The sequence below is a fragment of the Benincasa hispida genome, chromosome 3 (genome assembly GCF_009727055.1).
Source record: "Benincasa hispida cultivar B227 chromosome 3, ASM972705v1, whole genome shotgun sequence".
Taxonomy (NCBI): domain Eukaryota; kingdom Viridiplantae; phylum Streptophyta; class Magnoliopsida; order Cucurbitales; family Cucurbitaceae; genus Benincasa; species Benincasa hispida.
The window spans coordinates 4,734,661-4,762,606 of record NC_052351.1 but is presented as its reverse complement, the minus strand read 5'-3'; the positions used below and the strand labels follow the sequence as shown (position 1 = coordinate 4,762,606).

Sequence of the window (27,946 nt, the reverse complement as noted above, 5' to 3'; positions counted from 1 at the left end):
AAGGAAGAGCAAAATCTCTTTCTTCCACTCTCCCCCCATCGCTTCTTCTCTCTCCCTCCCCCTCCCCTCTCTGTCTCTTTGCTCTGATTTAGGGCATCGCTTCGCAGCATTTCTTCGTCGAGACTCGCGTGTTCTACCTGTTGCAGGTATTTGCCGTATAGGAATATAGAGGTAGAGACAATTCTGCATTTGCTTTTTTGTAGATAGGATCAATAGTTAGTAAAAATGTCGGAGGAAGAGAAACTGCTTAAGGAGGCGAAGAAACTACCGTGGGAGGATCGGCTGTCGCACAAGAATTGGAAGGTCAGGAACGAAGCCAACATTGATCTAGCAGCCGTTTGCGACTCCATTACGGATCCTAAGGATTCTCGTCTCCGTGAATTTGGTGAGTCCACTTAGGTTCATTTCCACTTATTAGATCTGGTATCATGGCTTTGTAGCTCAGTGTTGACGATCGAGTGCACTGATTGGTATAGATCTTTGCTCATGCATTTTGTTTCTGATTTCTTTAGGCCCGTTATTTAGGAAGACCGTCGCGGATTCTAATGCACCAGTGCAAGAGAAGGCACTGGATGCGTTAATTGCTTACTTACGAGCTGCTGACGCAGATGCGGGGAGGTGGGAATTCTTTTGTTTCTCTATCTGAACCCGTAACTTATTTTGTCATCCACATTTGTGTTTCTGGTTCTTTAGAGTTATCAGTTAACATTCTGATTGTGTTTGCTTTTTGGAAATTGTCGTTTATAGATTTGCCAAAGAAATTTGTGACGCAATTGTTGCAAAATGCTTAACTGGTAGACCTAAGACCGTGGAGAAGGCCCAAGCAGTGTTTATGCTATGGGTAGAACTCGAAGCCGTGGATGTTTTCCTGGTATTTTTTTATGCATCCCATAGCTTCGATCGTTGATTTCAGCATGTAGCCTTTTGATTTCAGCTGCTATTCTTCCATGGTGCACGTTGGATAGTTAGAAAGTGTACTTTCATTATATACAGTTTCTTGAGGATTGCAAGTGGCTTATATGAGACCCATAGAGAATATTACTTTTTGGATGTGTACATATGCTTCCTCCTAGATTTTCATGTTATATATGGAGGTTTTGGTTTTTATTTCTTAGGGGTAAAACCTAAAAGTTTCTTTGTCAGTTTAATGTAGTAATCGATGTTAATTTTGAAACTACTTGTATATTTCCAATAATAATAATTATATTGTTAATAGCATAAAGTATTCATATGTCATTCCACCGGAATTGTCTCCACTGTGAGGGTGTAGTTTCATGGTGGAGGAGGAGCTTCTTCATCGGCCCCCTTGTGTGAGAAGGGTGCTTCCTGTGGTCTGCTATCCTTTGCTATTTGATGGGGCCTTCAGGGAGAAACACATAATGAAATTTTAGAGGGCTTGAGAGGCCTTATGGTGTGGCCTGGCTAGATATCAATCTTCTCTTTGTGCTAAGAATCCCTTGTTAGTTTAATTGGGCTCCTTGTCTTTCCATTTTTTTTTAAAAAAATAATGGTAAATTTTTGGTTTGTAATGTGCCTATTATTTTTTCGTTTGATCTTAATGAGAACGTGGTCTCTTATAAAGAAAATGATAATGATGTCTATATGCCTTCAAAAGATTTCCCTTTTATAAATATTCACAATAGACGAGAGTACTTGGAGAGTGAAGTGGATGATTAGCTGACGTCTAGTTACACATCCTTGATGACTGGAAACATAATCTATTGAAGATACCTTAAGAGAGTTTACATAGGTTGTTGTTTTCACTGAGGGTTAAGTTAAAAAATTGCTTCCAATAAAAGAGTTTCCCTGATTTTTTATGCTGCTAAAGCATGATAATATGAAGTCCATCTAAATGGTGCTATACTCACTTTGTCTGTTGATGGTCTCCTCGATTCAAGTGTGCTAGGATATATTTTTGAGTCTAGCACAGACTTATGTTTCTCAATCTTAACTATCTTGCTTTTATTTTTATTCTTCTTCTTCTTAAGTTTTTTCTGTGTGCTTCAGTGCTTGCATGATTCTTTTGGCAAACTGCACTTTTTTATTAGAAATATATATTTCATTTTTTTAAATGAAAAATAAAGGCAAACTGCAATTTCAATTCATTTGTAGATATATATGTATGTATTGAGGTCTATTCTTGTATCTCATTAGAAGGCTTATGATAATATAGGATGCAATGGAAAAAGCTATAAAGAATAAAGTTGCAAAAGCAGTTGTCCCTGCAATTGATGTCATGTTTCAAGCTTTGAGGTTGGTATTTGTATTTTATGATTTTATGATTTGTTTTTATTTTATTGTGCAAGTCATTTATGACTTTCCTCGTGAAACTAGTGACTTTGGAGCAAAAGTTGTTCCTCCAAAACGAATTTTAAAGATGCTTCCAGAACTCTTTGACCATCAAGATCAAAATGTTCGTGCATCTTCTAAGGGATTGACGCTTGAGCTTTGTCGTTGGATCGGGAAAGACCCAGTAAAGTCAATATTGTTTGAGAAAATGAGGGATACAATGGTATGATGAATATTGATAGCTAATAATTAATATAGCGTTCCATCAGTTCCTAAACGTAATGTACTTTCTAAATCTTGAATTTTCAGAAAAAAGAGTTGGAGGCTGAGCTTGTCAATGTCACGGGGTCTGCTAGGCCTTCTCGAAAAATAAGGTTAACATCTGGTCTCTTTACATTCTTGCTAGTGCGCTTTTTTTTCTTTATTTTTGCAAAGATATTATTATCATTGACTTGATAGTGATTAGGTCTTGCTCTCTAAGCTGCCGGTTTTCACGTGCCGTATTCACTTCAATGTTTCTTTCATTGGAATGGCTACCACGTCACTTAGTAATATGCTAGATCCTCTTGATTCTCTCTTCTTCTTTAACTAATGTAATATTTTGTTGAGGACCTGAGGTTGTAGTTTAAATGACAATTTTTATTTATTTATTTTATTTATTATTATTATTATTTTTTTTTATCAAGAAATAACTTTTCATTGATATATGAAAAGGAAGAAAAATATCCAAGATACAAGTCTCCTATGGAAACGGAAAAAGAAGATACATTAAAAGAGAAAGAAGCCCAAAAATAAAAGAAGATAAAACAATGAACAACGACTAACAAAGCAAAGGACACAACCGATAATGCTCCACTCTAACTAAAATTTCAGAAGCTTCTTATGGTGGGAAATAAGGAGGAATCCCTAAATTGCAGGTTTTCCCGGAAAAATAAATTCATGAATATCAATTTCCAACGATGCACTCCCTGCTGTAGAGATGGAAACCGAAGACTAATTTTACAATCCAAGTAGTTGCACCTATTAATGTAGTTCCTGACAAAATTCTTCATTACAACGGGCACTTACAACCAGCTTGAGCTGATCAGGAAAAAAAAGAAAAAGCTAGTCTTCAAAAGACAAAAACCAGGAATCATGAAAAAGATTGTCCCATTCCTTAGAAACAAAGATCCTGTCAAATAACGACGAGAAGTTTCATCCCCACCCTTGACCATGCGAATAGACCACTTAACAGAGGTAATTTCAGCATACCAAGATCTTCCATCAGAGTGTTCAACTTTCTCACGCCCTTCATTTGCCTTCCAACTGGGTCCAAGTAGATTTAACCATTTTTCTATCAACCGTTACAATATTTATCTTGTGTTAAAACCAATTCTGGGCACTGATTTTGATTTTGATTTTGATCTTGATCTTGAATTATTTATTTATTATTATTTTTTAAAATTTATAAAACCAATCGCTTTGAAGGAATCTAAGTCCTCTATGAAATTATCTTTATCGAGGGAATAACCAAAAAGAACAATTAAAACCTCTTTTCTGAGGTGACGAAGGTGAAATTGCACGAACAAGTTGTTATTTTAACTGGGATATTAGCAATTGGTTTTATTGGGTTTTGCTAACACCGATGGTAGTTTCGAGGTAAATTTTCTTTTATCAATTTAAATATATAATTTTTCTAATTGTAAATATGTTTACATAGTTATGCTGATAAGTTGAAGATTGTTGCCGTGTCAACAATTTATAGCATTGTTAATTTGAGGATAAATTGAAAATTTTGCCATTATTGAAGACTCCCTTGAGTTATACACGTGTGCATGCTTCTTGCGTTCTCTTAGTGGGCCTTGCCCCAAAGAAGCAAAATGAAAGGAAAAATGGGTTTGGGGGTGGGGGGTAGTTGACAGAAAATGAATGGGAAAAAGGTAAATGTAGAGTATTGTGGGTGGTAAACTTATGTGGTACTTATCTTGGATGAAGCTCCTTGCCACAAAGGTATATGATAGCATAATGCCACGAAAAAGACAGCGTCTAATGCTAATGCTGACAATGTATCATAATACTAGTGGTTTTCCTCCAATTAATTATTATTTAACTCTTTCTGTTGCCCTTCCCTCTACTTCGTTTCTAAACTGTTCAAATGATTTTTTAAAATTTTATTTTTCAAATTCATAAATTTGGAACTTCATTTTATTTTCCAATATCAACATTTTCTCTATTGATTGCTTACCAAGATGTTCTTTGTTGTTTAACAAAATGATCTCTAGTCTGTAGTTCTGGATTTTGCATGCTGTTATATGTTATAACTTATACGTTTTTTTTTCATCTTTTATATAAATCCCAAATTTGCTATTTTTATATCCAATTCTTTCATAGCAACCAATTTAGGTTTCCTTATTGTATTTGTGTTGAGATTAATTATGTTACTTAGTTAGGTCCGAGCAAGACAAAGAGCCAGAAAAGGAAGATACTTCTGAGGCTGTTGGTACAGGACCTTCTGAAGAATCTGTAGCTGATGGTATGCAGAAGTTTATATGACTATTTTACTCATTTATTGTGATTAAATTTTGTTTGTCTAATTCTATGTATTTTGAGCGCAACATGAACAAAGCATTTATTGATCACTAAAAGCTCTTAACATTCTAATACACTTCATTTTTGCTTATTTTGCTATTTTCCCTTTCACGGGTATTGTCTCTTTAAGCATTAATCTCTTTTCATTATATCAATAATATCATTTTTTTAAACAACATTCTAATACACTTCAATTGTCAGTTCCTCAGGAAATAGATGAGTACGATCTTGTTGATCCAGTTGACATATTGACTCCATTGGAGAAGTCAGGATTTTGGGATGGAGTGGTTGGTGATTTTGATCTTGTCTTACAATATATATCTACTTCTGTTCATACTCGCTGATTAATCTTAATGTTCATATCTTTGAACTTCACTAGTTTCGCTACCCCACAAACTTATTTGTTTATCCTTGTTTTTTGTAGAAAGCTACAAAATGGTCAGAAAGAAAAGAGGCCGTTTCTGAACTAACCAAACTTGCTTCAACGAAAAAGATTGCGCCTGGTGACTTTTCTGAAGTTTGTAGAACTTTAAAGAAGGTATGATATCTTCTCCGTGGCCCTATTTTCTCTCCCAGGACTTGAGTTGATTTCTTTGGACAGTCATATATTTTAATTTGTCTGTCTTTCAATTTGAAAATTAATTATGAGATTTCTCTGATTTCAATACCCTAGTCTGCAACTGCCCACCCAATGAATAAAAGTCACTTTTGCTGCTTTGGAGTGCTATTCTCTATTCTGTAGCATATATGTGATGGTGTAAAATTCTTATATGCATCAACCATGTTTTTTATTTTACATTTCTGGATTGTTAATGGAATCAGAAAGGAGAGAGTTTACGAAATTTGATTGCAACTTTAATTGTCGTGCAATCCATTATAGTTACCTGGATTTGCACACGTATTGAAGAAAGCTTTACTTGCATAAAAAATGGGTTCCACTATTTGACTTACCAACAAAAATTTGAACGAACATTGCAGCTGATCACGGATGTGAATATTGCTGTTGCTGTTGAAGCCATTCAAGCTATTGGCAATCTTTCCAGAGGCCTCAGAGCTAACTTTTCTGGGAGTTCACGATTCCTGTTGCCAGTTTTACTTGTATGTATATTAGCTCAACTTTTCCTCCAGTAAATTGTTATAAATATCTCAATCAAGATATTTGCCTGACATGCCACAACGATATTATATTTTTCTATGTTAGTGGTAAAATCATGTTAATGATAGTTTTTCCTTAAGGCTTTTGGCACTCACCTTCATAGCATGCTTAACAACTTGCTTTCGTTGTTTTTATAGGAAAAACTAAAAGAAAAAAAACCTGCTCTGATGGAGTCATTAACTCAAACTCTCCAAGCGGTGCATAAGGCTGGGTGCCTGAGTCTTTCTGACATCATCGAAGGTTAGTTCAATTTTTTGGATTCATCGATTAGCAAATTTTAGGCAATGTTTGGGTCATAGGGCTTTTATTATTTTTTTATTGAGAAAAACAACTTTTCATTGGTAAAAAAAAGTTAAAAGAATACATTATATCTTTCTCTTTGATTGTTGGGCTCCTTTTTTTGGGTAAGTTGTTGTTTTGTAGGGGATACCTTATCTCCCCCTCTTTTTGTATCTCTCCTTGATAATGAAAGTTAAGTTTCTTATCAAAAAAGAAAAGAAAAAAAGGGGGGAAAAAAAGAAGAAGGAATAACTACTGTAATAGGGACCTTTTAAACCTATTTTTCAAAACTGAGGAATTAAATTGGCCAAATCGAAACCTTAAGGACCAAATGCATCTATTCTTAAAAATTCAGGGACTAAAAAGGTAATTATCCCAAAGAAAAAAGAAAAGAATATACATGGGTATCCAAAAAATTGATGTCCACAAAAGGGAGTGCCAGTAAAGAAAAAGCCTCCAATTATTTTATTTAATGAATTATTTTACAAAAGACCTTTATCATTAAAGCCCAAAGCGAAGCATAAAATCTTGCAAGAAACTAAATATCATTTGGATCCCTTTCCAAACCTTTAAATATTCTATTATTCCTCCTCTTCAGAGATCCAATGACAAAGAACATGCCCCAACAAGCCACAAGAAACAATGTTTCTCCTTAAAAGGCGGATAGAGAAGGAACTTCTTGATCATCTCATTCAGGTACCTATGGTGGGCTAGTCAAACGCCTCCAAGACATAACTCGATCCTCCCAAAAATACGTTTCCTTCCCCTCCCTCACAAGATAGTGGACCAAATGAAAGGAAGAAGAGATCTCAAGGGAGGTATCCTTCCACAAGTTTGTGTGTGCCTTTAGTCCCACCTGTCAGCCACTCAAAGGGATGAAACCTGGCATCGTACGTCTTGATGCTACTGAATCATTTTTTTGTAGCTTTGGTTATTTTTTAAAAATGTTTTCCCCTTTTAAGGAGTGGCGGACTTAATTGTTTGGCTTTTGTATTGATCATCTATCATTTTTTCCTCGTTTTGTTTTTGAATATTTGACTCGGTTACTAAGTGTCTAAGATAATGCTCAAGAACTTTGCTAAAGAAAGGGTGTGGTTTTATTTAAGGATACAAAGCATTGGTTAACTTTGATTAAGCTTTGGTTAACTTAATTGGGATACAAAGCTTTGGTTAACTTAAGAATAAAGCTTTGGTTAGCTTTGGTTAAGCTTTGGATACAAACCCTATGATTCATAAGAAAAACTTTTCAGCTATATTCTTTGTGTATGCATCTGTTGTAAGAAATAAAAAGATCAGGAAAATTTAATTGGGAATGCAGAGACTTTTTCTCTCGGCTTTTTGCACTTTTGACACGGTCTAAAAGAATACTCAAGACCAATAGATATTACAAAGCATACCATCTCAATGTATGTGGTTGACTGGTTACCAATATTTATTCGACACAGTTACTAATACTTGTTTTTATTTTTCGTGGTAACTTGGCTGGACAAAAATACAAGAATATTTCCACCACTATTGGTTGGTCGAATAGTGAAAGGAGAAAGCTACAAAGCAAAATGTCTGTGAGGTTATAGGTTTAAATTATGGTAACTGATCTTTTAAAAGACCTTTTTACATGTCCCACAGGGCCACAATTGTTGTACTAAAAGAAAGTATTGTTAAAAAAGATATCCTATAAGTTTCTCTCCAGAAACATATTTCTATGGAACTATACGATGTTCTTGGTAAGTTTGTGTGGACGTTTACCATTATCCAAAAACCAGAAAAAAACAGAGAAATATGAGAATAGTTAACTTTCTTCTTTCATCCCTAATTAATTCACCTTTTTATATCATTTCCAGTTGGAGAGACATTTTTTGCCATTCTTTAGACGATGGAGTTCTTTCCTAAGTAGAAAATGGTGGCAATGATTGTGTAATCGATGTTTTTCTTGCAGATGTTAAGACAGCAAGCAAAAACAAAGTTCCTCTTGTTCGCTCGTCGACTCTAAGCTGGGTTACTTTCTGTATTGAAACTAGTAACAAAGCTGTTGTTCTGAAGGTGCATAAGGAATATGTCCCTATATTTATGGAGGTTAGTGAATCACATGCTTGAAGCTTTTCTATAGTTAAACTTTTTAGTGTACCTTTTCAGAATTCTTTTTATTTTCATCTTGTGCACTCTTAACTATTTCAGAATTCTCCATGAGCAATTTTTTTTTTCCTTCTTTCATGTTGAGGCCTGTGGGATGGGAAGTTTGGATAGGGAGAAACAAAACTGTTCTAAGACATGGAGTCATATGGATGGGATATTTTCTATTTTGTCCTTTTTCTTTTGCTTCCGTGTCAATTTATTTTGCAACTTACTCTACTTCTTAGATCATAGTCACTTAGCCAGTTAAAGCCTCTTTTTTTTGGGGCTTTGCCTGCTGCTTTTGATGTATATTATCCCAACAAACTAGTTTCCTGTTGGAAAGAAAAGCTATATCTCTTTTCAAATGTTTTGAACAAGTATCATCATTTCTTATGCATATGTGCAGTTTGCATAATCTATGTTGTTTATTGCTTATGTCATTCTCATGTGTGGATGTGTCAAGCCGTGGACTATTAACACTTTCTACTAGTATTATCTTCCTTTAGGCTTTACCCATTTGTTTATGCTATCGAGTTGTTTTTGTCTTATTGAATCTTAATATACATTGTTTTCCCTATTTTAGAGCCTTAATGATGGGACCCCTGAAGTGAGGGATGCTGCCTTTTTGGCTTTGGCAGCAGTAGCAAAGGTAAGTAATTTCAGTCAACTATATATTTTGTGTACTTTTCAAAGTTAATTTTTTGATACTGCGTGGTGTAGACCTAACCCAATCTTATAAAAGACCCGCACATTAACCCAACAGTAAACCCAATTAGAAGGAAAATAACAACCTAAGCTAGCTGTAACAGAATGTTTTAAAAGAGAGAACAGGGTATGGACTAAATACTACATCACTGCTGCTGTAACAAACTTTCTTCTTTGACTATGATAGTTGGTTGGCATGAGACCTTTGGAGAGGTCCGTGGAGAAACTTGATGATGTGAGAAGGAAGAGGTTATCCGAGATGATTATGGGCTCTGAAAGCAATGTACCTTCTAATGGCTCAGGTTATTGACATTCTAGTAATTAGACAATTGATTAATTATTATCTTATCAATTTTTCTTTCATTAATTTTCTAATTTTTACATTTCTCTTTTTTGCCCTCCTCTTAAACAAAAGTTCGTTCTCCTATATTTTATGTCAACTTTCTAAAGTATGTCTCATGGCAATGCAGCAAACCAAGCTCCTGGTGCAAGTGTGCCATCAGTTTCGGTAGGTCATAGATATTAAGAAGATATATTTCTACTAGTTCCCTGCATTATTTCCATATATAGTCTATGTAATGTTTCATGGAACAATATGTAAAGTATGTTATTAATAGCAGTCACCTTGAAAGGATACAAATTTTAACTGTTTATGAATCCAAATGAATGATGCATTTCTATATCATCATTTTTTTTTTATTATGAGAAGCAAATCTTTCTTTGGAACATGAGAAGGAACAAAGTTCCATTTCTATATCATATACAGATTGCATGACTTGGTGCCTTGATTAAATGGGTAGCTGTAAGCGCTCATATACTTTACGGTTACAAGTCGTAGCTTTAAACTATGGAAGTTGCCTTTAAGATTCATAGCTGTAAACCCGTATGCCTTTCTATGAATTTCTAGATACTTAATCCTGTAAATTTGGGCTGTCTTGTGGGATTTATTCAATGTGCGTGTAATAATATGAAAATCCATGATTTGACAAAGAACACATGTATTTCTGTTAAGTTTTTTTGATAGAAAATGGTCTACTTATAAAAGATAATAATAAAGAGTAAAAAGATAAGCTATATCATCAAATAGGTGAACTTTCCAGATTGAATCTCTCTCTCTCTCTCTTCCTGTTTTGGCATGTCGGTTCCTATTTGCATTGCCTTCATTGTGAACAGTTTGATCTTGTATTGGTTTGTCTCCATATGGTATTATCTTAGTCTTGTCTTCGTCCTATTTTCTCCTTTCCTATTCTTTAGTATCTCTTTTTTTCTCTCCATCAAATCTTCATGTATTTTTTTTATTCATTTTCTTAATTATTATATAATGGTGATGTATTAGATCTAACATTTATACAGGATTCAGATGGTTTATTTGTAAAAAAATCTGCAGCCAGCATGCTTAGTGGAAAGAGGCCTGCACAGGCAGCTGTGAGTTAATTTTACAAGCGTTCTGGTTTCAAAGACAAATACATTTATTCACTACTTACGCAGTACTTTCTTGTCATTTTAATATATTCTAATAGTTTTGTTTTTATTTCCCAGCCTTCTAGTAAAAAAGGAAACTCGGTGAAATCAGGCACCAATAAGAAAGCAGAGGGTAGTGTACCTAGTGGTGCACCGCCAAAATCTTCCAAGCCCATTGAAGTTCCAGAAGATGTTGAGGTAATCTTAAAACTTGCCCAGTGTGTGCTAAGCGATCTGTAATTCTATCTTCTTCATGGATTTGGTTGGTTAGATCATTCCTAGTGTTTTTTATGTTTCTTCTTTCGCTTCGAGATTGTTTGCAGTGGCATGATTCCGAATCAGTGTAGTTGTTTCTTTATACCAACAACTTTACGGTTGGCTGCAATTTCCTGGATTTTGGTTTTTTTTTTTTTTTTTTTTTGAGGCACTGAATTTTGGTTATTGGTTGAAGAGGATCTAGAGTATTTTTTAGTCTCGAGTTAAGACATTGGTTTGCTTGGGACGAGAGTAGGTTACTATGTTTGTTCCAGGAATATCATGTCGATAGTAGCTTTGTTTATCTCATATTGAATTTCAGGTGGAATTGTAATTTTTAATTTGTTGTAGTTTTGAGAAGATGGAAAAAGGTTCATTGTTTTGCTTCTTACAAAAATATATTTGTTTATGGTTGGCTGCTTTTTTATGTATCGACTAATCTTGCTGCTTTTATTAAACATTTGTAGCCGGCTGAGATGAGCCTTGAAGAGGTGGAGAGCAAATTAGGTTCTCTTGTTGAAGCTGATACAGTCTCTCAATTGAAGAGCACTGTGTGGAAAGAACGACTCGAAGGTTCTCTTATTAGAACTGTTGCTATTACCTTTATTCATCTATTTATTTATTATTATTATTATTATCCTAAAAATTCTTAATATAAGAAACAAATTTCATTGATGTATGAAATTTACAAAAGAGAGGGAAAAAGCCCAAACCAAAGTAGCTACAAGAGAGTCCTCCAATTGGTCAAAAGGGAATCTCTCTCTCTCTATATATTTTTTTCTGAAACGCAAACTAGAATTTTTCATTGAATTAATGAAATGAGTCTAATGCTCGAAGTACAATGAAACAAACAAGGAAAAAAAAGAAAATATAACATAGAAATCGGAGCAGCAAGAACAAAATAAAAGATAAAAGAGACCAATCCCTAAAACAACACCCAATAAACATAATTTCCAAATGAGCATTCTTCTAGCAAAGTACAAGACTTGAAACTCGAGTGCCATAAAGCTTTAAAAGCAGAGGAGACTTGAAATGGAACTCATAACCAGACTTATCTGCAAGCTGCCAACCTCAGAAACCAAGCCAACCGATCAAATACTACCATTACCACCATCCAGAAAAAGAAGATTATGGATGGAGAGAGAACACCAGATTCCGAAAATCAATATAATGCATTGAAGACTTGCACCACCTAACCAAAATACTATAAAAACTCACTGCTGAAACTGCCCAAGATAAAAACTTCTCCAAGCATAACACTGAAAGAGCATCCACAATTCAATCAAAACAACCTTACAACTATCGAAAGGCCTCATGAAAAAACAGCCACAACTCTTCTATAGCTCTTGAAACAAAGCTGCGACCGAAAACTTTCTTTAGAAAACAATGGAGTGCTTACCCAAGAAACCACATTTTTCAATCAAGGAGGAGAATTTAGATGGGATTTGAGAAGGGGATAACTGAAAATGCAACGAGCGAGGCTTCTGACAAGAATTTTTCTAAGCTGAACTTTGGAAAAGTGATGCAACATCTTCAACTATATCTTTATGAGAGTGAAGTCCTTCAGGTGCTGAATTTACTGTCAATAATTCATCTTCATCGCTACTCACACTAACAGTGGAATCTACATCTGAGTCTTCTTGAGTTCGGGAAACTTTTTGTAGAGGAAGAAATTGGCATTTCCTTGATGAACTTCACCTTTGAGTCTGGAAAGGAGATAATAGTTCTAAAAGGAACAGGAGGTGGTGGGTGAGGATTTGAGGACTTTGTACTTGTCAAAAAGAAGCTATATTGTTCTCAAATTCCTACGTCACTTCTACTCCTAATGAATGCTAAAAGACCAATTTGTTTCTGTAATATACCTTGCTAAATCAATAACTGCTTTTCACTTTTCTCTCCATTTCAATCCTAGCGACTAACCAACTTTAATTGTCTATAATTATGTTTTAAGCTTGATGCTTAAATGGAACAACACCTATTAATAGTCATTAAAAGAATCTAAGTTGGCCAATGTGGGACTGGCATATTGGCTCATACAGCATAATATTTCTAGCTCTACTTTTCAGGGTTGGTTTCCTATTGTGGATGTGCAACGGACTAATTTGTTATTGCATCCACTCTTAAAAATTTCAACTTATTTTTCAGCAATATCTTCATTGAAGCAACAAGTGGAAGGTTTGGAAGATCTTAACCCGTCAGTTGAGATACTTGTTCGTTTACTTTGCATTATCCCTGGTTGGAGTGAGAAAAATGTTCAGGTTTTATTCTAACTCTGCTACTTTACATTTCTTATTTATTTGCTTTGCTGGGTTATTTTATATTTATGCACTTCAGCTGAATGGATGCAGGTTCAACAACAAGTTATTGAAGTCATTACTCATATAGCCTCTACTGCAAAAAAATTTCCCAAAAAGTGTGTCGTACTTTGCCTTTCAGGTGGTTAGCTTGGACCCTTGCAATAGTTAAACATGTTTAATCTAGGTAGAATTATATTATTTTTTTAAAGCGAACTCATTTTCACTGATCCAGCTGATTAGTTACAAATTGATTAATTGTGAGAGAAGAAAATCTCACAAATCTCAAGATAAACTATATTAGCAATTAAATCCACCCTGATTTAAAGTATAACCAAATGTATATACCCAACCCTTAACTGACAAAATCTCACAAAAAATCCCGCTAATTAGAGTTGATAATAAAAGGAGTATAGTTAGAAAATATTTCAAAAAGGAATTACAGCGAAGACCTATGAAACTAAAGCCAACTCAGATTTCCAATCTCATTTCTTTGCATTGAAAATTCTTTAGTTTCTTTTCAACCAAATACCCCAGGCAAAGTCCTTTTTAGTATTGGCGTTGGCACTGAGAACTTTTGGCCAAACAATTACTGCTTGATTCTATCTTTAGATGTTCCATCAAGGACCTTGGAGCTTGAAACTGCTTTAATAACTGAAACTAGAAATTTCATTTATTTCAAGAAAAGCTTGGTTTCTTAAAAAAAAAAACTAGAAATTACAGCTTTATGAATAATAGGAAGGTTTCACTTTGCATCATTTCCCTTTTGTTTTACATTATTATTGTTATCACCTTTTTTGTGACATTTTATTCCACATTGTTAACCAGTGGAAATGTGAATGTGTTTATAGGTATAAGTGAACGTGTAGCAGATATTAAAACTCGTGCTCAAGCGATGAAGTGCCTTACTACCTTTTCAGAAGCAGTTGGTCCAGGATTTATTTTTGAAAGAGTATGTTTCTGTTGTTAATAAACCGGCAGTACAATTATGACAAAATTCATTTGCACTTTTGTACTTCTATACATCTGTCTATAGCGCTCCATGTTTGTTTTTGTTTGTGCTTAAAGTAGTTTAGACAGAATTCTCATGTAATTACGGTTTGTATATTTTTGTTTTTTCTTCCGTATACTAAGTTATCATTCCTTTGAACTTTTAGCTCTTTAAAATCATGAAAGAGCACAAAAATCCGAAGGTCCTTAGTGAGGGACTGTTGTGGATGGTTTCTGCTGTCGAGGACTTTGGTATATCTCTTTTAAAACTCAAGGTACTTGGCTCCTCTTCTTCTTTGAAAATTGGAATTCTTTTGTTCTTCTTTCTGAATATTTTATGGTCTCATTGTTATATATGATCTATTTATTAATGGATGAAAATAAATCTCACAGGATTTAATTGACTTCTGTAAAGAAACGGGTCTTCAGTCCAGTGCTGCGGCTACAAGGAATGCTACTATTAAGCTTTTGGGTTGTGTGCATAAATTTGTTGGACCAGGTGACTGGATCTTTCTTTCTGTTTATTGGACCATAACTTGAATCCTTGATGATATAATTCCACCTCTCTAATATTCCTTCATTTTTTGCAGATCTTAAAGGTTTTCTCTCGGATGTGAAACCTGCGCTGCTAACTGCAATTGATACCGAATTTGAAAAAAATCCATTCGAGGTATGTCAGGCTCTAGATCATACATACATGAATTATGGATTGGATTCTACCTTTTATAGAGTTTGTTTGTCTTTTATCTTTTAGGGTACTGCTGCTGCTCCAAAAAGAACAGTCAGGGCAGAAGAACTAACATCATCAACATCCATTAGCGGGATGGATGGCTTGCCACGAGAAGATATTAGTGGGAAGATCACTCCTGCACTGCTGAAGAATTTTGAAAGCCCTGACTGGAAGGTACTGCTATTAGTTTTAAAATTTGTAGTACACTGTGTTTGTTTGATGTTTTCTGTTTAATAGTTGACTTCGCGAGAAATTATTTATTTTACTGCTTATTGCTTAATACACGTTTCTTATATTTCAGGTCCGTCTGGAGTCCATTGAAGCTGTGAATAAAATGTTGGAAGAAGCTAATAAACGCATTCAACCTACTGGGACATGTAACCTACTTGGGACATTATCCCCCTTGTTTTCTTTTTTACATTTTGATTATTGGTGTTTGTTGATTATTCATTTGTTAATATTTGCCAGCGGACCTGCTTGGAGCTTTAAGAGGGCGCTTGTATGATAGCAATAAAAATTTGGTCATGGCAACTTTGGCAACCATTGGTAATGTTGCTTCTGCTATGGGACCATCTGTTGAAAAGTCAGGCAAGGTTTGTTGTGGATCCTTAAATATTTTTTTCCTTAGTTTCTTGACCATTAGGAAGTTGATCTTCAATAGTCCTTAATGGTTTTATCTTGTGCACAGGGAGTGCTGTCAGATGTCTTGAAATGTCTTGGTGACAACAAGAAGCATATGAGAGAAGCCACTTTGACTGCTTTAGATGCCTGGCTAGCTGCTGTCCATTTTGATAAAATGGTATGTCTTTTCCGTGTATGGTAAAGTTGCAATGAATATCTAACTTTATATGACGGTAGAACTTTGTCCTTCCTTCAGATTCCTTATATGATATTAGCTCTAGTGGACAATAAGGTCAGTGCAGAAGGGCGGAAGGACCTTTTGGAATGGTTGTCGAGGAAGCTTTCTGGAATCAATGATTCTTCTGATTGCATACAGCTGCTTAAACCAGCTTGCTCTGCTTTGACGGTACCTATATTGCTGACAATTTGGTTGGAATTTTTGGGCATATGTTGTACTTATCCTTCTGTAATTCCTTATGAAATAAAATCTTATTCAGGACAAATCGTCTGATGTTCGAAAAGCAGCAGAGGCATGCATTACTGAAATTTTAAGGGTTGGGCGACAGGAAGCGGTATGCATCATGAAAACTTTTCTGCATTTAATATTCTATTGAGGTCTGAGTATCCCCTGAATTTTCTGTCTTCCTTATCTATAGGTTGAAAAAATTCTTAAAGATATTAGTGGGCCAGGTCTGGCCCTTGTTGTTGAACGACTAAGACCCTATGGTGCTTTTCAAGGTATGTTGCTTGCTTGCTCTCTAGGTTACATTTATTTCTGTCTTGCTTAAGATTAAATTGTTGAACTTGTTTCTCGCAGAATCCTTCGAGTCAGCTAAACAAATAACCTCAAGCTTGCCATCCAAAAATGCTGTAAAGGTCGGAAAGGGCACTTCAAACGGTGTTGCTAAGCATGGAAATAAAGCTGTATCATCAGTATGTTTCTTTGGCTAGAATCCGTAGGATTTTTAATATTTAGGGACTAATTTTGCTACCCTATTAGTCCCCTTTGTCTGCCCTCAACAATGCCTTGCCCGTCTATTTTTACAGAGAGGCACCATTTCAAAGGGGAATAGGACCGAATCCTTAATATCTGCGCATGATTTGGCTGTTCAATCACAGGCTTTGTTAAATGTCAAGGACTCAAATAAGGTGCCTCCTCTTCTGGTCAACCTCCAAAATTGATCTTGTAAGTTGTAAATCAATTTGCTTAAGTTTTTCATTTGATTGACTTTGTTCATTTGCAGGAGGAAAGAGAGAGAATAATAGTTCGTAAGTTCAAGTTTGAAGAACCACGCATAGAGCAGATTCAAGATCTGGAGGTTTGAATATATTTGTGCTGTGTATCTGTACTTGTTGAATGGATTTTATTTTGTGTTATAATTTCCAAATGTTTACTTCAATATATGTTCTAATCTCTGAACTGTGGTTTGAATGCAGAATGATATGATGAAATATTTCAGGGAGGATTTGCAGCGAAGGCTGTTAAGCACTGACTTTAAGAAGCAAGTTGATGGTCTAGAGATGCTGCAGAAGGTGTTTTGCTATGAAATGCCGTCTTTTAATTTCATGGCATGTTCCAACATGTCATATTTACAAACTTCTATGACTTTCCAGGCACTGGCGTCGATTGGAAAGGATGTTATTGAGGTTCTAGATATTCTACTCAGGTGGTTTGTTCTGCAATTTTGTAAATCAAACACAACATGTCTATTAAAGGTATAGCTTAGACATCCCCTAAACACATTTTCTTTCCATTTGTTTGTGCACATATTATTTCCATCTGGGATGTCTAATTAGGTAGAAATGATCAGGTGTTAGAGTTTCTTCCTGAACTTTTTGAGACCTTGAAGGATGAAGGATACTATATAAATGAGTCTGAAGCGGCTATCTTCCTTCCGTGCTTGATAGAGAAGGTGCTTTCATAGTGCTCTGGATTTGCTTTCAAGTAGTTGATTGTATGAAATTTTATGTTTTGTTTTGCTAATGTTGAGATGCCAGATTGCTTTCATACATTGTTTGCTTGAAAGGTAGTTTTTTTGTTGTTTATTCTAATTTGTTTTGCATCTGGAAAAGACACTTACCTGCACTGTGCTGCAGTTGGGACACAATATTGAGAAAGTGAAGGAAAAAATGCGGGAGCTGACAAAACAAATCATACAGACTTACTCTGCAACAAAAATGTTTCCTTACATACTTGAGGGTTTACGTTCTAAAAACAATCGTACTCGGATTGAATGTGCTGACCTTATTGGATTCTTGATTGATAATTATGGATCTGAGGTAAAAACATGGAATAAGTTTTTGTGTAGGGAATTTTTTTGGTTTCTACTAAATGCTTGTTTTTCTCCCTTCTGTTTTTAGATTAGCGGGCAGTTGAGATCATTGCAACTTGTTGCAAGCCTGACAGCAGAACGTGATGGTGAAATTAGGAAAGCTGCTCTAAATACACTTGCTACTGGATACAAGATTCTTGGTTAGTCTTGATGTCTGCCTTTGCCCCATCGGGAGGGATCCAATGATAACGAAAACCCTTTTACATCTTTTGTTTTAAACCTTCATCTCATGTTTTCTAGAACCCCTAAAATTCTTAGCTTTATACTCGTGTTCTGACCAAATAGATGGTTGTTGTGTGTGTGTTTCAGAAGTTCTTTTTATATCCTTTGATAAGAAAATATATATGTTTTTCATGTATGCTTTTTCCTTCAATGATTTACTAATTTACATTTCAGTTTGTAATCTTGTATTGCATCGTTAAATAAAGTTCCTTAAAAGGAAGATCGAGAATTTTTTGCCAATACTTGATGGAGCTTTGGGAAGCCTATTCCAAATTAAGTTTTTAAGTTTGTGATTTGTTATGCTCTGTGGTATCTTTATATTTCTCTTTATTTTCTCTTATTCTTTTTCACTAGAGTTTGTATCCCTGCTTAAGTTGTCTCTTGTAAAAAGGAAAAAAAATGTATATCATTGTCTTGTTCATGCCTTCATCATTTTTCTTGGTAGAGATAGCTAGAGAGCAATGCTAATTTGGCGTCCTTTTCTTTTATTTATGCTTTCCATGCACAATTTTTTTTTTCTTCCGTCTTTTTCAGCTTTTTGCCTATCTTGTTGTGACAATGTTCGGCATAATTGTGTTGAATATTTGTTGTTCTTTGTAGGTGAGGAGGTATGGAGATATGTGGGAAAACTGACAGATGCTCAGAGAAGCATGTTGGACGATAGATTTAAGTGGAAGGTCTGTTTATTTGACTTGTATAAATCGTTATGCATACTTGTAAACACATTACACGCCTCTCCTGATTTAAGGAAAATAGGGATTAATTGGGTAATTAGGTAATATTCTAGGTTAATTTTCTTTTTACCCCACTTGTAGTAAAACTTTATAAATAGGAACTTTTCCCTCTTGTATGAAGAAACACATTATTCTTTCTAATAAAAGATTTACAATTTTGACTCTTGGAGGATTAATCCTTGGGGCTACTTAGGCTACATCATCTCCCCTCTTTTTTTGTATCTTTTGGATGAAAGTTATGTTTCTTATAAAAGGGAAAAAAACAAAACTATGAATAGCATGGTCTACCATGTTCCTATTTTCATTCTGTACTCATTCCAGGTTAGAGAAATGGAGAAAAAGAAGGAAGGGAAGCCTGGTGAAGCTAGAGCTGCCATGAGACGGCCTCTTAGGGAATATGAGTATGTACCCTATTACTACGCCTAATTATTTGTATTTTTCTTTTCAAAGGGTTTGATGTTGTGGCATTGCATGCGATGATTGTGAAATACCTACTAGAGTGAGTTTGTTTTCTTAAATGATTGTGGAGCTTGCTTGACAGTCTCAAGGGAATTTGTTTATGCTTCCTAGAGTGGGGTAGATGAAAGTGATGAGTGGAGTTTACTTGGATTTGTTTCCTGCTGCTATTGGTAGACCACGCAGGAAACACTATATTTTAAGGGGATTAAAAAGGGTGCTCTTCTATAGTGTAGGCGTTGGCTTACATGACAAAAGAAGCTATAAATTGGTTTTAAACTACTGTAGTAACGAACTCAGATCGAATAACGATCGGTTTGCAAGTTGCCTGTGTATCCTCTGTCCAAAGGTGGGGGAAGATTTGATCACTTGCTTTGGAGGTGTCAGTTTGTGAGGTCGGTGTGGGACCGCTTCTTCTAGGAGTTCGAGTTTATGCTGGCTCATTAGAGGGAGTTGGTAGTTCGATTTGGGAGTTCCTTCTCCATCCACCTTTTTAGGAGAAGGGTCAGTTCTTGTTGTCAGCAGTGGAGAGAAACAAAATAGATTTTATAGGGGTGGAAGAATCTGATGTTTTGGCTCTGGTGAAGTTTTAGGTTTCCATTTGGGCTTTGATTTCGATGACTTTTTATAATTACTCTTTAGCCAATATTTTACCTTCTCTAGAGGGGCTTTTTGTGGGCTTGATTTTCTGAATGCCCTTGTATTTTTTTATCTTTTCTCAATGAAAGTTGTTGGTTCTATAAAAAAGATTGGCTTCCTAAGAATTTCAATTTCAGAGGTCCCTGTTCATGTTCCTTTGACTAACGATTTCAAATGGACAAAGTTCTGCTTGAATATGAAGATAATTACCGGTGCGAGATGCATAAAGATTAGGAATTAAAATTGGAACGCTGATTATACTCATTGAAGGTTCTAAATACTTTCTTCATAAGGAGAGTGGAAAAAACTTGGACATTCTTTTTGGCTCTCACTTGGTGCAAAGAGTTCACCTTATGTTTATAATTATTGATTGTCGTCCCTTTTTCTGTACAGTTCATCTCATCTTTTAGCCAATTGAAGGTCCTTTTTCAAGTTTCAGTCAGCATGAGAAAGTTTCTGCCCTCTGTATAATTTCATGATATAAATGAAATGGATGGATTAATGTCTCATGAAAACAATTTATGCGAATAAATGGACATAAACACAACCATATGGCATGTTGTATGGCTGTTATGTTGAGTTTTCCAGTTCTGGGATGATTCTTTATCACAGAATTCATTGTGGTATGGTTTCTTAGTTCCTCCATAGTTTGAACTTCTTAATTAAATCTAAGTTTTTGTAATTTTATTCTAGATCTGACATAGCTGAGCAAAGTGGGGAAGTTTCTCGATCCATGTCTGGAACAATTTCAACAAGGTATTTGAATATTTTTGTATTTTGGGACAATAGGCCACATCAATGATGAGTGTTATAATGCATCTTGATGCCATGAGTGCTACGCCCTATTTTCTGGGGAAATAAAAAGAAAAATTGTGCTACTCGTTTTTCGGATGGGATGCCTATTTCTTTCATCAATTTCAAAAACAGTCCTTTATTTCTCCAGTTTTTCATTGTTTCATTGTACCATATTTGTGATACATTACTTTTTATTTTGTTGGACTTTGGTTCCTTATTGGTTATACAATTGTGTTTAGCTCCAGGAAAAATTATGGTTCTGAGCTTCATATGGAGAGACAATCGGTGCCTCAACCACTTACAACGGCCAATGGTCCCACAGACTGGAATGAAGCAATGGACATTATTTCTTTTGGCTCACCCGAGCAGGTGAATGGCTCCTTTTTTTTTTTTTTTTTTTTTCCGGATGAATTTTTTCTCCTGAGGGGTAACATTTTATTTCTTATCTGCAAGTAGATACTCTTTATTGATAATTGCCTGCAACTGAAGAAATCTTAATTTTCAATGACGTCCTTCAGTAGGGATTTTTCACATTGAAAAATGTTTGTAAATACTATATCCATGGAAATGCAACTGAAGAAATCTTAATTTTTAGTGACGTCTTACATTAGGGATTATGTTTCACACTGAAATATATTTGTAAATACTGTAACGTAAGGTCCATGGAAAATAAATCAGCTAGCGGAGTAGGCATCCACTTAAAATATCTTACAGAATGGAAACTGTCGAACTCCATTGTACAAAGCTGTAAAACAACAGTCAACATCTAGACCAAAGTTAGGCAAATACTGTTAAACATTCTCAAGCATCAAACTCGTACTGAAGTATTCTTTTATTGCATTTCAATCGGAATTGTTACAATTTAATCCAAAATCACTCTTCCATAGAGGTATACTTTTCCTTTATGCCACATCATCTATATTCTTTCCATTTTATCTTTTGATTCACATAAATCAGTTACACCTTACCTCGGGACCAAATTGGTTATTGGGCTGTCAAAATTGTTAGTATGTATAATATTTATGTATAATTCAGCAATAGGCTTTTCCACCATTGATCACTTTTTCAGATCAATAGTATTAGGCACCTAGCTTCTCTTCTATTATATTAAAATAATTGACAACCGATTGTAGTTTTCTTGACAGTTTATTTATGTGAGTTGTCAAAATCAATATTGGGTTCCTTTTGCAGTCCGTGGAAGGAATGAAAGTTGTATGTCATGAGTTGGCTCAAGCCTCCAGTGATCCCGAAGGCAGTTTAATGGATGAGCTAGCAAGGGATGCTGATAGACTTGTATTATGCTTGGCAACAAAAGTACGAACAAAGCTTCAGCCTCCCATATTTGGATTTTCTTTACCCAATTTGTGCATTGCTTGCCTCTTTAATCTGTTCCGTTTGTAGGTTGCCAAGACTTTTGACTACAGTCTGACTGGAGCTTCTTCAAGGTCCTGTAAATATGTTCTCAATACCCTTATGCAGGTGCTTACCAGTCAATTTTCATTTGGGTTCTTAGAATTATGCTTTTGTTAATTCTGCACAGGAGTTGTAGCAACTGAAAACATGCATTAAGTCTACTGAAAGAAATAGTTTTATATGAAATGTTCGATCTATTTTGTTTCAATGAGCTTTGTAAGATGAAACCTTTCTTATTAACTGAAAAGTTCATTTTTGCTGCAGACGTTTCAAAACAAGAGACTTGCTTATGCTGTGAAGGAAAAGACTCTGGACAGTCTTATCACTGAACTCCTTTTGTGGCTTTTGGATGAACGAGTCCCGCATATGGATGACGGCAGCCAACTTTTGAAAGCTCTAAATGTTTTGATGCTGAAGATTCTGGTCATTATTTTCTCAAGATGCTTCTTTTTTAGAGGGTTTTTGGGAAATTATTTAACTAGTTAAAGCTGTTTTTTTTCACTTTTGTTTTTGTTTTTTGTACAGGATAATGCAGATCGTACTTCTTCATTTGTGGTACTAATCAATCTGTTGCGTCCACTGGAACCCTCAAGATGGCCTTCAACTGGGTCCAAAGAGTCATTTGCTTCCAGAAATCAGAAGTTCTCTGATTTGGTTGTAAAATGTCTTATCAAACTTACAAAGGTATATCTTTATTATTCCCGTTAGTTTAATTACTCATTTTTGTATGTCTCTCTGGGTTATCAATTGACGGAGCTTTATAAAATATTTTAAGTTTGGGCCATTTCTCAAATTGTTCATGTCAGATTCTTACCCAGGCAAAAGGTCATCCTTGCAGAATTATTTCAGGGGAGTAAGGAGATCGATTCTCTAGATAGTGAATATTAGATATGGAAATCGAAAGGGATGGTCGTCTTCTCTTCATACCCATTGATTAATAAAACAGATCTGGATGAGTTTTATGGACTCTATTGCCTTGATAATAGAGTTTGACCGTTTAGTTTTTCTTGGATTTGTAGGGTTGTTTTATTTATTATTATTTTTTAAGGAGATGAGGAAATATGTTCACAATAGATACAACCGGAGAGGGGGTGGGGGTAGAGAAGACGCATCTCCGAAGCTCAACTAAAGGCTAATAATCGTGTAAAGGCTATAATTACAAAGATTTTTGTGTGAATTGTGCACCATTAAGAAGCACTGTGTTGTACATACATACAAAACAAATAAAAAATGAAAACTTATGGTGTACACAAGGGTGGAAAGAATACCAATTTTTATTAGATGCCATCGAAGTGGCAAGCTACCTTCATATTTATTGTAGGAAGGCAGGAACTAAATCAAACTAAAACAGTTAGAGCAGACTTAAAAGCTAACTAAACTAATTCTTAAAAGCTAAGTAAACTAATCTTTAAGCTAAATAAAACATGAACAGGGAATTGGTTACGATTAAAACATAACCCAACCGAATACAAGCTCTAAACAAGAAATAAAACAGCCGAGACTCAAAATAATACAAGAGTCAAGATTGACTAAAAATATACAAGAATGGTCAAGAAAATACAAGATTAGCCAAAAATTATAAGATTGGCTTATGTTCCTACATCAACTTATCTTCAAAGGTCCGTCGGTTTCTCTCTCTGAAAGATGCCACAAAAGAGCTCTAGTAGCACAGCATGAAAGAATCTTCTCTCTCCCTTTAAACCAGCCATCTCACACTTCTACAAGCCAATAGTTGATCTTCTTTGGAGAACAAAGTGACCTCAGACTTCTTAAAGATAACCGACCACCATTTAGAGGCAAAAGAACAGTTAAGGAGAATGTGATATAAGCCAATCGGGGGTCTTTTTTTTGCTACCTCTCAACTATTCAGATGTCTATAAGCCACTGACCAAAGAAAAACTTTGTTCTTCTTAGGGGCTTTGCACTTCCAGATTCTGTAATTTGTCCTTTATTAAAAGGAAACAAGACTTCCAATTTCTGTAAATAATGTTTTCTCACTTTCGTACCTTCCTTCAAACTCTGAACTCCGCTATCTGAATCATCTGAGTAGTCCCAACTCTTGTATTCTTTTTCTTTTTTTTCTTTTTCCTGGAAAACTATTCCACTAAATTCGTCTAGCTAAAAAGATCACTGGCTGGCTTGTACACACCCCATTGCACTCGAAGTGTAGTAATTTTTTCCATCTGTTTTGTCACAACTATAGGAACCGTTTGCAAAATAATCAAATAAATAAAAGAACTAGGGAGACTACTAAATACAATTAAGTTAAGGTAATTCAAACTCCTTGGAAGATAGCAATGCCTTCCCATTTTTCTACCTTACAATTCACTTCATCAACCAAAGAAGCCTCAGAGGAAGAAAAATGGCTTTTTCCACCAAGGGGAAAACACAACTAATTCACGGGAAACTTTCCCATTTATACCCAAGGCAGGATGATTACTCCACCTCTGAATGTGCCATATTAATGCCAATCAAAGCTGTCTTTCCTTTATTGAGCATGAGGCCAGCCTTAACTCATCTATCCAAATGTACCACATTTTCTGACAAAATTCTCCCGTCATGCCATCAAGACTGCCTTCTTGATTGCATCTCCCTCAAAAGGATCCATCTCCTCACTTATCTGACACATCTTAGAAGCCACTGTAGAAAGAGAAAAAACTCTGAAGTTTATTAAAGCTGAGGATTTGAACTCACGTCCAGCCAGTTAAGTACAGCATTTCTTCCACCAACTAAGCTGACAAAGCTCTTTAGTCCTTATATTTAAAACAAAATGTATTTTTTTTTTTTAATGCAGGAAAATCAGATCCTAGGGTTCCCGCTATGTCGGCGATATAGTTGATATTTCATCAATATTGTTGATACAGAAAAGAGAAAGATTTTTTTCACCTATCATTTTCGGAGTCCCAAAATATCTGATGCATTGCCGATATATCTACGATATCTGGAGATATTTTAATCCATGTATGAATGGGAATCCTGTGTTGTATTGGCAAGTTGTGATATTTCATCCCATTGACTTCTTCATTGACAATTTTCAAGGCTGGTAGATTCAAGGAGGTCTTTGGTGACATTTTCCTAGATAAAATTATCACTCACTCTTCTTGAGGGTTGTCGCTACCTTTATCCTCAGCCAAATCTTTATTATTGCTTAATGAAAGTATGTCTTCTATTAATAAACTTTTACACAACACCCTTGTGAGTATTCATTCCAATCTTGAAAGTGGGGAGTGGGACTTCTGAACGTTAAAAGAACGGTTAAAAGTGATACTGGTACAGTGCATGCTGAAGTATGGGAGGTTCTTCAGAATTACTTATTGGTGGCTGGCAGATTTCTCAGAAGAAAATTACAGAATAACTTTCTTCGAGATCTACAGTTTTACACTGCCCTTTTATATACAAAAAAAAGAATTCGAAAAACTTCACGATGCAGAATTTAGTATTATGGAATGGTGTTTGTTTTAATGCTCTGTGTTTGTGTATATGTATGCATATATTTTCCTCCAGATAAATTCTGGTTGTTCACTTTTGTGGTAGAGAGATATTTAGGAATTGGCTTCCTGGTGACGCAGGTTCTTCAAAGCACTATATATGATGTTGATCTTGATCGCATCTTGCAAAGCATCCATTTATATCTACAAAATCTGGGGATGGAAGAAATTAGGAGAAGGTATCCATTGTATTGGGCACATGGTTTGTTAATTTAACATACATCTTAACTTTTGGTTTATAACGTTGTATTTATCTGGCTTTTCTTCTTCCTCGTTGAAGAGCTGGAGCTGATGATAAACCCCTTCGAATGGTTAAAACTGTTCTACATGAACTTGTAAAGCTTCGTGGTGCTGCTATAAAGGGTCATCTCTCTATGGTTCCTATTGATATGAAACCACAGCCTATCATTCTTGCCTACATTGATCTTAATCTCGAGGTAGAACAATTTAAACGGTCAATTCTCTTATTATTATGTTATTGAGGAAGACTGCTAACTTTTGATGTCTCTACATCCAAGCAGACTTTAGCCGCAGCGAGAATGTTGACGTCAACTGGGCCTGTTGGCCAGACTCATTGGGGTGACTCAACAGCAAATAATGCATCTTCTGGCACACAGTCTGCTGATGCACAGTTGAAGGTATCGGGCCCTAGCTTACATATGATTCTTTTCTTATTCGACTTCGAAGTTAGCTGTCAATTATGTTTTAAGTTATTGCATTTATTTTATTTTTTCCTTTCCGACTTGCATCTTAAATCAATCATATTCTGATTTTGTGCATTTTACCGCAGCAAGAACTTGCTGCTATATTCAAGAAAATTGGAGACAAGCAGACATGCACCATTGGGTTATATGAGTTATATAGAATAACTCAACTTTACCCAAAGGTAATGGACTATCTTTTTACATTAATATTGCAATTGTAATATATGGATGTGTGCGTGATCTCTTGCTTTGGACTTGGCCTTTTGTATTTTGACTTGGTTTGCGTTCTTAAATATAAACCGAGAAGCTTCTGCTGTTTCTTTTTTTTTTTTCTTAGCATCATCCCTTGGTCTTCTCAGGTTGATATATTTGCTCCACTTCATCTCTTGCTTTTCTCAGGTTGATATATTTGCTCAGCTTCAAAATGCAAGCGAGGCATTCCGTACGTACATTAGAGATGGTTTGGCCCAGGTTTGTGTGTTTGTCCTTGCCACAAATAACTACTGAAATATTGGAATTATCATGTTAACAGAATATTTGAGGATTTGGGATGTTTTTTTACTTCTCCCCCAGGCTTATTGTTGGCCAATGTGTTTATTGACTTTGTTCTTGTTGTGGGTTATGAAAAGATTATTATTCCTCGTTATGGCAGAAAAACTACATTTATGTAATTCAATTTCATTGCAGATGGAGAGGAATGCAGCAGCCGGAAGAACACCTTCAAGCTTGCCGTTGTCAACCCCTCCTCCAGCTTCCATGACTTCTTCGCCCGAATTTGCACCCTTGTCTCCTGTACATACTAATTCTTTAACTGAAGCAAAATCACTGAATGTGAAACCTGAACCGACTAACTTTACTTTGCCACCATCATATACTGAAGACAATAGGATTATTACTTCAAGAGGTCCCACGCCTGATTACTCACTTGGAGACCAAAGGAATGACAAATACATAAGCGGAGGTAAAATATCACTATTTTTTTGAGTCCTGCTTCTGTTTTGTTTGTTTTCTTATGGGATCTGATAGTGGAGAATTTCCTGGAAAACTCAGTAACGAGTGGCACACTAGATGCAATAAGAGAGAGGATGAAAAGTATGCAATTAGCCGTGGCTGCTGGAAACCATGAATCGGGAAGCAAGCCATTAATGTCCGTAAATGACAATTTGCACTCAGGAATGATTGCTCAAATGCCCCAAGCATCAGAGCACATTGGTGTCGAGAATTCTGCTCAAACTGGGGTCCTTCCCATGGACGAGAAGGCACTATCTGGACTTCAAGCTAGGATGGAAAGACTTAAAAGTGGAACTATTGAACCTCTGTGAAACAGGCAAGATATAAGAGCTACCCAGATTTCAAAGTCTGAACACGAGCTGTTATCGTGTACGATAGAAGAGCAAGTGTGGATGCCGGTAATAGAGATTAGTACATCTTCTATTGGTTGCTGGTGCTTATTTTTCAAGGGCGCGAGTTTATTGAAATTTCAGGATGTCGGGTCGTTCGAAGTAGCCAGCTTTTGTAATTTGTGTTTTGAAGAATTGCTATTAAACCAATGGCAGTCACTTCCATTAAAATATATATTTTGAATCACATCAAATGTTATTCTTTTATCCCCATCAAACTACCCCACCGTAAGGGTAAGCTGTATTTTTCCCGCGCTTTTGAACGTAAATGAAAATTTACTTCCAGCGTCTGTTCTTAGTCA

General features: G+C 35.6%; 1 protein-coding gene across 3 annotated transcripts; it reads left to right on the top strand.

Moving 5' to 3' along the window:
- On the top strand, nt 1-27,946 carry LOC120072802 (protein MOR1). 3 transcript variants are annotated; one of them, XM_039025312.1, is made up of 54 exons: nt 3-385; nt 513-618; nt 748-871; nt 2,174-2,253; nt 2,335-2,512; nt 2,599-2,663; nt 4,719-4,801; nt 5,059-5,144; nt 5,282-5,395; nt 5,836-5,955; nt 6,151-6,253; nt 8,229-8,365; nt 8,988-9,053; nt 9,297-9,411; nt 9,580-9,617; nt 10,463-10,534; nt 10,649-10,768; nt 11,293-11,398; nt 12,971-13,083; nt 13,174-13,261; nt 13,971-14,071; nt 14,277-14,384; nt 14,503-14,608; nt 14,700-14,779; nt 14,864-15,013; nt 15,141-15,216; nt 15,308-15,432; nt 15,528-15,638; nt 15,717-15,866; nt 15,958-16,032; nt 16,117-16,198; nt 16,278-16,393; nt 16,508-16,609; nt 16,705-16,779; nt 16,898-16,993; nt 17,075-17,176; nt 17,272-17,373; nt 17,558-17,740; nt 17,822-17,933; nt 18,616-18,692; nt 19,071-19,150; nt 20,538-20,600; nt 20,885-21,008; nt 21,831-21,953; nt 22,041-22,118; nt 22,317-22,475; nt 22,578-22,736; nt 25,622-25,719; nt 25,821-25,977; nt 26,062-26,178; nt 26,331-26,426; nt 26,644-26,715; nt 26,932-27,205; nt 27,295-27,946. In XM_039025312.1, exons 1-54 carry the CDS (start codon nt 226-228, stop codon nt 27,564-27,566), a joined length of 6,075 nt encoding a protein of 2,024 aa, XP_038881240.1. In that variant the 5' UTR covers nt 3-225; the 3' UTR covers nt 27,567-27,946. The 3 variants fall into 3 exon arrangements, with proteins under 3 accessions (XP_038881241.1, XP_038881240.1, XP_038881239.1); XM_039025311.1 differs by having other exon boundaries at nt 20,879-21,008; XM_039025313.1 differs by lacking the exons at nt 26,932-27,205; nt 27,295-27,946 and having other exon boundaries at nt 1-385; nt 20,879-21,008; nt 26,604-26,663.

What these genes read in the sequence shown, in the direction of transcription:
- LOC120072802 (XM_039025311.1), top strand. Translation starts at nt 226, where the DNA reads ATGTCGGAGGAAGAGAAACTGCTTAAGGAGGCGAAGAAACTACCGTGG. An exon ending in TATCTCTTTTAAAACTCAAG is followed by an intron (nt 14,385 to 14,502) that starts GTACTTGGCTCC and finishes TAAATCTCACAG; the next exon opens with GATTTAATTGACTTCTGTAA. An exon ending in ACATTGATCTTAATCTCGAG is followed by an intron (nt 25,978 to 26,061) that starts GTAGAACAATTT and finishes ACATCCAAGCAG; the next exon opens with ACTTTAGCCGCAGCGAGAAT.